The 12,321-nt window shown below is 43.3% G+C and overlaps 1 protein-coding gene across 2 annotated transcripts in view; it reads right to left on the bottom strand.

Moving 5' to 3' along the window:
• Positions 1-1,134: 1,134 nt before the first annotated feature.
• Positions 1,135-12,321, bottom strand: part of LOC135515923 (calsyntenin-2-like) — a 306,828-nt gene continuing 295,641 nt past the window's right edge. Inside the window, exons 12-17 of one of the 2 annotated variants that reach the window (XM_064939792.1) lie at positions 5,490-5,701; positions 5,201-5,368; positions 4,849-4,994; positions 4,488-4,608; positions 3,765-3,952; positions 1,135-3,471 (exon numbers count right to left, since the gene is read on the bottom strand). In XM_064939792.1, the coding sequence (XP_064795864.1) occupies positions 3,280-3,471; positions 3,765-3,952; positions 4,488-4,608; positions 4,849-4,994; positions 5,201-5,368; positions 5,490-5,701 (1,027 nt within the window). In that variant the 3' untranslated portion in view covers positions 1,135-3,279. Of the gene's footprint in view, positions 3,480-3,764; positions 3,953-4,487; positions 4,609-4,848; positions 4,995-5,200; positions 5,369-5,489; positions 5,702-12,321 lie in introns of both variants that reach the window. The other variant, XM_064939800.1, reaches the window with a different exon arrangement.

Here is a 12,321-nt window from a genome sequence, read left to right as displayed (position 1 = left end):
CGACTACTGAAACGAAACTGTCTGTCATACAGCAGTGCACGTGTCCAACCCCCACAACTGAATAGATAAGAAGCATATCATGAGTGTACGGCTTACAAAACAGAGCTGGGAGCTCTCCATGTAGAATTGGGCCCATATATAAATATCCCAAGATTTTTTTCTCTCCACAATCCCATTATCATTTATATCAATAATGCAACGGAGTTACTGGCCCAACGCCCATCACAATGCGCCTTTTGATTGTCTACACCTGTCGACAAATGTGGGAACAATCAAAATGTGGACAAGAGCAGGACAACGGAAGCATGTTATTAGAACCAGGTATAAATGGGGCTAGTGACTTAAAAAAAAAATGCTGTCATTGAGCCTCATTCATACTTGGTGCTAACATGCGCCCTTTGTACGGATCTTATCCACATTCAGATTGTGCCTGCATCCATTGCAATCTAGACATGATAGTAAAATGCACCTTTTATCTGTACACTGTGCTCACATTGTGCTACCTGTCAATGATTTTAGAGAAGGGTATAATTATGATTTAAATGGTTTGACCATCCAGATCTGTTTACACTGGATTGATATCCAGATACCATGGGTCTCTGACTACCTCCGGGGGTGGTCAGGATATATCTGATCACAATGCGTCTTTCAATCGTCTACACCTGTCTAAAAATGTAGGCACAATCAGAATGACAAAAGACTCTTGTTAGAATGAGGTATAAACGGGGCTATGGAGGCGTCATTATTGGTGATGGAGAACGTTGACCTTCGCTAGTAAATTTTATGGACTCATGCAGGAAGAGGTATACCTAAATATCCACTCTCAAAGCATTCTATAATTGTTTATGAATGAATCCTATCCTCATAAAATGTGTTTTGCCAGCGCTGCCAATTATTTTAGGTGGCCATCAAGTGTAGTTATGGACCCACATACTAAACAATTGGTATCTTGCTTTTAGGCCTATTGTACTTTTAATTTTATTTGTATTCACAGTCACTCACTCTGAATTTACTCACACCTAGTGTAAAATGCAGCCTATCAAATTCCCTATACAGTTCTAGGGTTATGAGGCAGTCAGACAGGACATCACACGTTCTTGTCCTCACACACATAAAGAGAAGAGACACTTGCCGTAGATTCTAAAACAAGTCTTTATTGGTCAATGTACAGAAAGTGCTGCCATTACCACCAAAGAGAAAGAAACCCCAAACATTTACAAAACAAAACAAAAATAATCATATATAAAATAACTGTCTTGTACTGTTTTTAAAGGGTTTATATGCTAAACAGTTTATTTGTACTCCTCTATGGCACGCATGGTGAGAATTTCAATTGCCAACTTCTCACGTTCTCGTTTGCCGCCTCCCAAAACCCATTGGAGGAGAAGGTCAGGACCTCTGGCTTTCTCATCCAATGGGTTTTAAAGAAGGAGGCGAGGACAGAGGATGTGAGGTGTGTGCAATTGAGATTCTCCCATGGTATAAAGATGGGGTGAAACAAGGCAATGGTATTACGCGTCTCACAATGATAACATTACAACCACAGGCGTTAAGGCCGACGTAGGGAAAGAGTTCCAACGACTGCTACAGACATAAACATGTAACGGATGCAGTGTTTAGAGTGGCATTCTGGGAAATACAAGGGGTCAGAAACAAGGAGTTGGCTAGATTCAACTACAGCAGACATGTTATAGGCGACCAGAGAAGGAGCGAGAGGATCAATAGTTTTTTTTTTTTTTTACAGTGGGACTTCTGACAGAGGTGGCCTGTCATAGAAAAACATAAGGGGTGTATCTCAATACTCAGTCTCTTTGACTCCTTTCCTTAATCTGTCTCGACATGAAATGAGCAGGTGGAAGCAGAATTCTGGTAGGCAAAGGCACCCACCAGTTTGCTTTCACCTTCCCTGTGTTGATCATGTGATTTTTGTAAAGTTATAATGCAGGCGACATGTAGGCGCAAGTCAGACAATTTTTATTCTCATAACACACTTTGAAAATTGGTGAACAATGCACCGACTTGATAAAAGTGATCCGCTCGAACGCGCCCAATGTGACAGGTTGTTTCTGCGCCCAGGCTGAAAAAGCCAGTGGCTTGACAGGTTATGACTAAAGGGAGTTTACCCCAACGTTTGTTTGTCTGACGTTTACATGTGCATATTGCGTGATTTAAAACAACATATGGCGTGGACTTGAGATAATTTTTCATGTATGAAAGTTTGATTATTGGGTAAACTATCCCTTTAAGTGTCTACTCTCATACCCTCTCTCAGCCTCAGAAGTAGGTGGACACACGCAGGGACAGTCAATAGCAAACACAGAGATAGAAATGACCATGAGCGCTTAAAGTCACCCTCAAGCACTAATCTCGGGTCAGTTGTCCATTTTTCCCTCCAAATGTTTAAAGTTAAGATTCAAAGGTCATTTGATTCTAAATATGTGGTCAAGGGCAACTTGACTACTTAAAATGCCCCTGATGCAAGCACATTTGGACATACAGTTTGAGAAAAGATAGGTGAGAGACAAGGTGAATTATAGTTCAGCTATGCTACCTGCTATATACACGTCACGAGGGATTTATAAAAACATACAGGAACTTTTCTCGCTTTTTCATGTTCAAGAAAAAGAACCAGGCAGACAGAAAAAAATGAGAATCTATCAAAATGTTCAAAATTTGTTTGTAAATACATCCTCTCTTATACCTCTGTTAATGACAATTTGTTAGTCTGTCTTTCAGAAGACGTAAAATAAACATTTCCAAGATTTAAAACGAATAAAATATTATCTCATAATCTAATGCAAACAAAAAATACTTTAAAAGTACAGTATTAAAATTGCAAAAAAATTCCACAATTTGTATTAATGCCTAAAGAGCGGACGTACAATTTACAATGAACAATTTTCCAAGATCTTTTGTATTATTAACTCAAAAGCAATTGAGATAGATAACGGGGGAAAATCTGGTGTCCAATCTTTTGTGTCCAAACCCAGAAATAATTCAACACAGATGAACTGTGATGTGATGTGCTTGTGCAAATTTTCAATTGGCCCTATTGTGTTGTCAATGGCGGTCTTAAATAGGATCGAGCAGTTACACACAAATGGGAGAAATCAGCTCCACTGGCAAGAGAAGTGAACAATTGCTTATGGCTCGTCAACCTTTTTGGTTGTAATGCCTTAGTTTGACCAGAAGAGAGCAACATTTCATTTAAAAAAATGTGCCGTTTTCACAAATGATTGTGACCGCAGATTCTGTAGGTGTGTGTACATGCGTGACAGATCAATACGTTATTGAGGAGCTATCCCATTCCAGCTTGCTCTTCTGCTTTCCCTCCTTCTTCACTTCCCTCTCATCCTCCTCTTCCTCCTCTGTTTCATCACTGTCGCCTGACTCTGCACTCATGTCACCTGCCTGCTCATCGTCCTCTTCCTCTTCATCATCCTCTTCGTCTCTTACCACCTCCTCCACCGCCTGAGGCCCTCCGATGTGCAGGACGGGATAAAGTGAAACACTGAATTACTACTATTGTAGAAGGACACCTCAAAGCTATTGATCAGAAAACATCCCTGTAGGTGATGTCTGGCCTTGCTACAAAACCTAAATCTAATACCAAAACAGAGTCAATGTAATACATGTCATAAAACCCCAACCACAAATCAACTCCTAGACATTCAACTAGACCTATTCAATCCTTTCAAGTGCCATCGAGTTGATGTAGTTAGTAGTGCCTCCTTTGGGACATTCTTTGTATAATGTTCTCTCACCTCCATAGGGTTGACTGTGATGGTGAGGGTGGAGTTGTCCCAGTCCATCTTTGGGTCCTTGGCCACGTCCTCCTCCCTCTTGGAGCCGTCCTGGTGGGTACTGTGGAGCCTGTAGATGCCCAGCACCACTATGACCACCAGGGCGGCGATACAGATCACTATCACCACCGTGGCAGCTGGGGGGGTGCCTGTGGGGGAGAAGTGTTTAAGGGTAAATTCACCTGAATTACAAGAAATGTGCTCTGTCCTCCCTACCTTTTTGGAGATCACTCAGTCCTCTGTGTGTGTGTGTGACACAGAGAGAGGGAGAGAGACAGCGTGTGTCTGTCTCTGTGTGTATGATCTGAAGGGTAGCCCGGGGGTCCCCAACTGGCAGGCCGCAGGCCAAATTAGGCCCATGGGTGATTTTATTTGCCCCCCGCCCAAGTTTTCAGAGCAAGAAAAGTGATTTTAAGTTTAGAAATCTGTTCCAAAATATTCCCATGCATCTGTTTGGGCTTCTTGCGGGACAATTTGCAGCCTACAAATTATTTATAATTATGTTCCGGCCCCCTGACCATCCACTCAAGAAAGGATCCCTGGCTTAGCCTAATCTGGATCCCTTTCCAGTTCAACAAAACACACTCTCAAGCCTCTGATAGTAGCAGGGACATGTGCTCACCGTGTGTGTGTGTGGGGGTGCGTGTGTACATTTGTGTGTCTGAACACTTCTGGATGCCTTACCTGAGATGTGGGAATTGAGAGTGTGCACCATCAGTGGATGATGCACAGGCCGCATGTACTGGGATTGGACAGCCATGTGATTGACATGCTCTACAGGTGCTGAGTTGTGGAGGACACTAATCTGAGGGCGGGACAATGTACATTATCAGTCAGTATGGAGATGGCAATGATGTAGAGAAAGATTGTTGATGAGTGACGGTGCAGAAATGGGAAGAGAGACTGAAGGGTGAGAGAAACGGAGAGAGGGGTGTAGAAAGAGGCAGGAAGACGGAGTGGCAGTAGTGGTGATGGGAGAATAGAGAGTGTGAGTGGGAAAGGGGTGAAACAGAAAAGGAAAGCTGGATAAAGCTTCTTCCCTGACCTCCAGATTGAACTCGTTGCTGGTGTAGCGGCCGTTGAGCTCGGAGCAGGTGAGCCTGAACCTCCTGTTAGTCAGGGTCGCCGGGTGCCAGTTCCTATAGCGCACCTGCCTGAGGGCCTCCTCATAGTGTGCCATGGAGTCCACACCTGGGGAAAATGCATTTTTACCAAAGGTGTCCCTGGTATTCCCAGCCATATATTGATGGTGTCCCTCAGGGCTCAATGCTGGGCCCAGCTCTAATAACTTCAAGAGCTTCTCGTACCGTTACCAAGCAGGTGACACACAATAAGGAATTTATGTTCAGGTATGAAAAGTGTGATATGAATAATGATTCATAAATTGCAGTGTATACCATATATGGAGATGCCTGAGGTGGAGTTTGTGGCATCCAGGTGTTTCCCTATTAGGGAGCTGTGGTGAATCTCCAAACTCTCATGCTCTGGATTGAGCTCCTCCCCGATCACCAGGACATCACAGTAATCCAGGTTGTGCATAACCTCCAGAACACCAGGCCTGTGGACTGTACACACACACACACACACACACACGAATGCTCACACACTCACACACAAATGCTCACACACGCACTTTTTAAACACCGTGCTATATCAACACGTATCCATTGTAACCACCCCACTCACCTGCGCTGAACGGCACACCGTCGCTCTTGGTTACAGTGCTGGTGATGCGCAGCTCCTTGAAGGGTGCCATGCCTGTGGCTCCACGCAGGTCAGCGGAAGGCTTGACGAGTCGATCTGAACCAGCGATGGTGATCCATGGCTCGCTGGGTGGCAGGACTATTACTACTGCCTTAATGTCTGGGATGGAGATGCATATGTCCTCCCCGAAACACCTGAGCAGCCAAAAACAACAGGAGAGAGGGAGGGTGAAGAAGAAGGGATGAGGAGGAGAGCATGGAGATAATGCAGAAAGAGCACTTTATTTTCTTCAGGTCATAATTGTTCTGGCCAGGGCAGTTTTTGTAGATAATTGGCCTACATATAAGGAGTAAGAAAGACTAGGGTAAGAAAGACTGGGTAAGAAAGACTAGGGGAACATCACTGCCTTCTGATACTAATCATATTGGAATCGAAAATGGCATAAATTGCATTGTGTGTCACTATTAATTTGTGCCTTCACCCAAGAGTATACTGACTACATACTCTTTCTGGTCCTAGCAATGAATGACTGGGCACTTTTCATTTTCATTTCTGAGATGAGAGACACATAAATGTAGGGACAGATTGTGACGGAGGCAACTGTGAAAGTGGACTTCCAATGTTTGTCCAATTGTGATTGCAAGTTGTCTCTGTTGGCATAGAGGCTGCAGCTTTTCAGATTTTTTTGGGAGAGTGATGCTGTTTTCAGACAGATGGCCGCAAGTTGGCCATTTCCAATAACACACACGCACACAGACGTAAGCACGCTTGGACAGTCTCTCTCTGTTTATCCTATAAATGGCCTAATATAATGTAAACACACTAATTATCACATTTTCTCATCAACACAATTTAACACCTAAGGCCACGGTTAACATGAAGCGTAACCCCAAACAAAGAAACATTTAAGGAGTTATTACTTTTTTAAGTCAGTGAATGTAGTAAAACAACTTTCAATCAAATAGTTCTATTCAGACCCTTTGCCATGAGACTCAAAATTGAGCTCAGGTGCATCCATCCTGTTTCCATTGATTGGGGGCGGCAGGGTAGCCTAGTGGTTAGAGCGTTGGACCGCAAGGTTGTGAGTTCAAACCCCGAGCTGACAAGGTACAAATCTGTCGTTCTGCCCCTGAACAGGCAGTTAACCCACTGTTCCCAGGCCGTCATTGAAAATAAGAATGTGTTCTTAACTGACTTGCCTGGTTAAATAAAGGTAAAATTAAAAAATTAAAATTAAAATCATCCTTGAGATGTTTCTACAACTTGATTGGAGTCCACCTGTGGTAAATTCAATTGATTGGACATGATTTGGAAAGGCACACACCTGTCTATATAATGTCCCACAGTTGACAGTGATGTCAGAGCTAAAAACCAAGCCATGAGGTCGAAATAATTTTCTGTAGAGCTCTGCGACAGGATTGTGTTGAGGCACAGATCTGGGGAAGGGTACCAAAAAATGACTGCAGCATTGGTCCCCAAGAACATCATCCAGCATTCTGGCTCTTCCTCGAGCTGGCCACCTGGCCAAACTGAGCAATCGGGGGAGAAGAGCCTTGGTCAAAGGAGGTGACCAAGAACCCGATGGTCACTCTGACAGAGCTCCAGAGTTCCTGTGGAGATGGGAGAACCAGACTCTCAGACCATGAGAAACAAGATTCTCTGGTGTGATGAAACCAAGATTTTACTCTCAGGTCTGGAGGAAATCTGGCAGCATCCATACAGTGAAGCATGGTGGTGGCAGCATCATGCTGTGGGGATGTTTTTCAGCAGCAGGGACTGGGAGACTAGTCAGTATCAAGGGAAAAATGAACCGAGGGAAAGATGAATGGAGCAAAGTACAGAGAGATCCTTGATGAAAACCTACCCCAGAGCACTCAGTTCACCTTCCAACAGGACAACAACCTTAAAACACACAGCCAAGACAACGCAGGAGTGGCTTCGGGACATGTCTCTGAATGTCCTTGAGCAGCCCAGCCAGAGACCGTACTTGAACCCATTCGAACAACACTGGAGAGACCAGAAAATAGCTGTGCAGCGATGCTCCCCTTCCAACCTGACAGAGCTTGAGAGGATCTGCAGAGAAGAATGGGAGAAACTCCCCAAATACAATTGTGCCACGCTTGTAGCCAAGAAAACCCAAGAAAACTCGAGGCTATAATCGCTGCCAAAGATGCTTCAACAAAGTACAGCGTAAAGAGGTTGAATACTTATGTAAATGTGATATTTTTGTACTTTTTTTTTAATAAGTTTGGAAAAAATGTAATACTCCTGTTTTACTTTGTCATTATGAGGTATTGTGTGTAGATTGAAGAAGAAAAAAAACAATCAATTTTAGAATTAGGCTGTAATTGAACAATATCGAAAAAGTCCAGGGGTCTGAATACTTTCCGAATGCACTGAACAAAAAATATACAAAAGTCTTGGTGTAAAGTCTTGGTCCCATGTTTCATGAGCTGAAATTAAAGATCCCAGACATTTTATATAGGCACAAAAACCTAATTTCTCTCAATTTATTATTATTTGTTTTTACAAATTACATCCCTGTTAGTGAGCATTTCTCCTTTTTCACTGTAATCCATCCACCTGACATGTGCTGGGGATAATAAAAGGTCACACAATGCCACAGATGTCTTAAATTGTGCAATTAGCATGCCGACTGCAGGAATGTCCATCAGAGTCGTTGCCAGAGAATTGAATGTACCGTAAGCCGCCTCAAACTTTGTTTTCGAGAATTTGGCAGTACGTCCAACCGGCCTAACAACCACAGAACACGTGTAACCACACCAGCCCAGGACCTCCACATCCAGTTTCGTCACCTGCGGGACCATCTGAGACCAGTCAACCAGACGGCTGAGGAGTATTTCTGTCTGTAATTAAAGGCCTTTTAGTGAGGAAAAAATAATTCTGATTGGCTGGGCCTAGCTCCCCAGTGGGTGGGTCTGGCATGCAAGTGCGTGGGGCTGCACCCATGTCCAGTCATGTGAAATTCATAGATTAGGACCAAATGTATTTATTTGAATCAACTGATTTCCTTAGATGAACTCTAACTCAGTAACATCTTTGAAATCCTTGCATGTTGCATTCATATTTTTGTTCAGTAGATCCTAAGGGCACCTTCTACCCAGAGCGAGGAGCTGTCCTGCCACCCAGGCAGTCTGGGTAAAACACCATCATCCGGGTTCATTCCACTTTGAGAGGAGCAGAGTGAAGTCGCTCAGGATTAATGCCAACGCCGGCACCTAACGCTCTGAGTAATTACGCTCTTCAATGGTCGGTGAAAAGTGCTCTTCACTCACTCACTTATTAATTAATTAACTTTCCCACGGTAATTAAGAACGGTCTTTTGTTTATATGATGACTCTGCTGCCTCTGGTTTACTAGCGAAAATAAATTTGTCATCTTCGTGGTCTGTTTGAGCTGCTTTCCCATGGCAATTCCTTGCATCAAGACTAGGCCTACATTAAGCACGTATTAAGACTCATTGTTCTCCTTAACTACCTACCAGACTGGCTTGTAATGGGATGTCTGTATTTGAATGGCTATGAAGTGTGTGTGTGTGTGTCATGTGTGATTATCTGATCTACGTCACTACCAAACAAACTCCGATTGGGAAGCGTGTGTGCAGTGTGCACCTGCAATCGTGTGCGTGTTTCTTTTGATTAACACAATTGGCTGTAACTCCACAAACAATTACCCCGGAACAACATCAGTATAACTGCTAAACAAAGTTTGTGAGGAGTAGCATGCCCCATACTAAACTAAGGCCCTCCCTAAATAAATTCCATCTGACCAGCAAGGGTTGTGTCCCAAATTACACCACATTCCCTACATAAGTGCACTACTTTTCACGAGAGACTAGAGAATAGGGTGCCATTTGGGATGCGACCGGGGGCCTCTTGTCGTATGGAGCATTAAAGTGCCTGCTGAATGGGACAGGCCATCTCTCTTTATACGAGGCAGCTAGTTAGACTAAACCTATTACAGCTCCTGTGGCAGGAGTCCACTATCCACCACCTTAGTCCAATTTGATTTGGCTGCCCCCCCCCCTTACTGCCTAACTGTGAACAGAATACACACACACACACTCTCCATCCTTTCTCATTCTCTATCTTATTTGGGCCTACCTTAGTTTAGCAGTTGATTTCATTCCCGTATAGCTTCCAATTGGCTCCTTCACACCCCCCCCCCCTCCTCTCCCCTGTTCCCCAGGTTGTTGCCGTAAATGAGAATGTGTTCTCAGTCAACTTACCTGGTAAAATAACACAAATTATATCCCACGATCAACCTTGTTCTTTCTCTTCCACTCTCACTTCCTCTCTTGTATTGGGCCTGTATTTCTTTACCAATACATTTCATTAACTCCTATAAGACTGCACAATCTCAGCATACCATCTGTTCCTTTTACCTTTTCTCATTAGGCAATGGCGCAAACACCTGAGCTGTTAAAAACACTGTATGATGCTAAATTTTCCTTTCTAAACTATTTGCCCTCACACCAAAAGGAAGTATTACAATACAATTCTTTGTTCTTAAAATAGGTGACGAGAGGAGAGGGAGAGAAACACAGAGAGCGGATAACGGGAGAGAGAAGGATATTGAGCGAGAGGTAGACAGAAAACGGGCCAGCCAGTCACCCACCCAGACAGTCTTAACAGCACTATATTCCTCTCATGATCAACCTTCTCATAGTGCTCTCTGGCGTGAGGAACCCTGACACAGCAGATTGCCTTTCATGGCCGTCATTCATATCCTCGTCATCAGCAATTGCCACGTCGGCCCAGGCTACCACAGCTCCAAGGCAACTGGGGCGCCACGGCAACCCGGCTGTCCCCTCAGCCATTAACGAGGGGAGAGATTTACGAGAGGGAAGCGCTGATTAGCATATCAGACACGGAGAGAGCACAGGCTTAGACGGGAACACACACAAACACACACAGCCTGGAACACACTAGACCATTGGGCTGTATTGCACACACACACACACACACACACACACACACACACACACACACACACACACACACACACACACACACACACACACACACACACACACACACACACACACACACACACACGATCTCAATGCCACGCCAGACGTACACACACACTGACCATGAGGACACATACAGAGAAAAAGCAGAGCCTCAGATGATCTCAATGCCACGCCAGACGTACACACACACTGCCCATGAGGACACATACAGAGAAAAAGCAGAGCCTCAGATGCGCAAACACCATTGGGCTGTATTGCACACACACACACACACACACACACACACACACACACACACACACACACACACACACACACACTGACCACTGAGGACATTCAGTTCAAAGAGTTCCTTTAACTCAGTAGATTCTCTCTCTTGTCCTGTAGGCTAACTTTGTTTTCCCCTTAGATATGCCAGCTGCAGTCAAAATTGGCTATATTGTCATAATTTTTTATTTGTCCCGCCATCAAAACACGTTCCCCTTTTAATCGCATCTCTCTTTCACCTCCTTCCCCAGATAACTGCATTTGTTTACCTCTGTAAACAAAATGCACATCTGTGCACTATTCTGTGACCAGGTGAAAAAATCTTTCCAAGCCAAACCTTCATACCATAACCGCAAACTGCTACACACAGCCTTCATCGTTCCACCATAATAGCTAACGCCATAGTCAACATAGCTACTGAAACTAATGCATTTGTAAACACACTACAATCATGCAGTACAGTGTACAGCAAGCAGTTACACCGGCAGGCCCGGCAATAAATTAATAAAACCAAAAGCTTACCTTGCCTTGGAAGATTTCCAGTGTTGGATAGCCATAGCCAGCTAGCTAACATGGCATCCCTCTCTGTTTGCGCTGGGTGTTTGAGTAGGATAAAACTAGATCAAATATTTACGTTTTGGGCGACCTGACCAAGTTCACATAGAAATGTGTGTTATAGATCTGTCATTATCATTGAAAGCAAGTTTAGGTAGTGTTAGATCTGATCTATGTGCGCTAATTCTATGCTTCCCGTTCTTACATTTCGTTTTTGCATCTTTTACGTTCGGTTTTGTACCCCAGCTCCAAACAGTTGAAAATACAATATTTTTAGTTATGGAAAATATATTTCACAGCTGTTTAGATGGTACAATGATTCTTCACACTATACTTGCTTGTTTTGTCACAAACTGAAATGTTTTATATAGTGCTCCTTCCAATTGAAAGTGAAAAAAATACAACAAAATATAGCTAGCTCTCTCTCTCTCCCTCTCTTGCTTCTCCTTAATTTTTGAAGAAATTAAATTGTTCAAATCTATTCATCTACTGTATTGTCAACTACTCACCACATTTTGTGCACTGCAGTGCTAGCTAGCTGTAGCTTATGCTTCCAGTACTAGATTCATTCTCTGGTTCTTTGATTGGGTGGACAACCTGTCAGTTCATGCTGCAAGAGCTCTGACAGCCAACTTTCTGATTTTCTCAAATTTTGTATATGTTTGATACGGAATGTTATCCGATCTTTAGCCAAAACCTAATATTAGATAAAGGGAGTTTTTATACTTATTTCATTTGTTTAATTAACAAAATTAACAATTCCCCTGTGTGAAAAAGTAACTGCCCCCCTTATACTCAATTACTGGTTGTGCTGCCTTAAAAATGATAACTTTTTGAATGTTCCACAATTTAGATTTTTTTATGAAATTCACTGAGGATGGAACCCCCTTCCTCCTCTGAGGAGCCTTTACACAAATGATACTTGTATGCGTCTCTGTGACCTTGTGGGATAGGAGTAGAACAAAGGTGTTCAAAGGTGTTTAAATGTATGGTTGG

Source organism: Oncorhynchus masou, chromosome 3 (assembly GCF_036934945.1).
Source record: "Oncorhynchus masou masou isolate Uvic2021 chromosome 3, UVic_Omas_1.1, whole genome shotgun sequence".
NCBI lineage: Eukaryota > Metazoa > Chordata > Actinopteri > Salmoniformes > Salmonidae > Oncorhynchus > Oncorhynchus masou.
The sequence above is the reverse complement of the archived record's forward strand: the minus strand, read 5'-3'. Positions and strand labels throughout refer to the sequence as shown.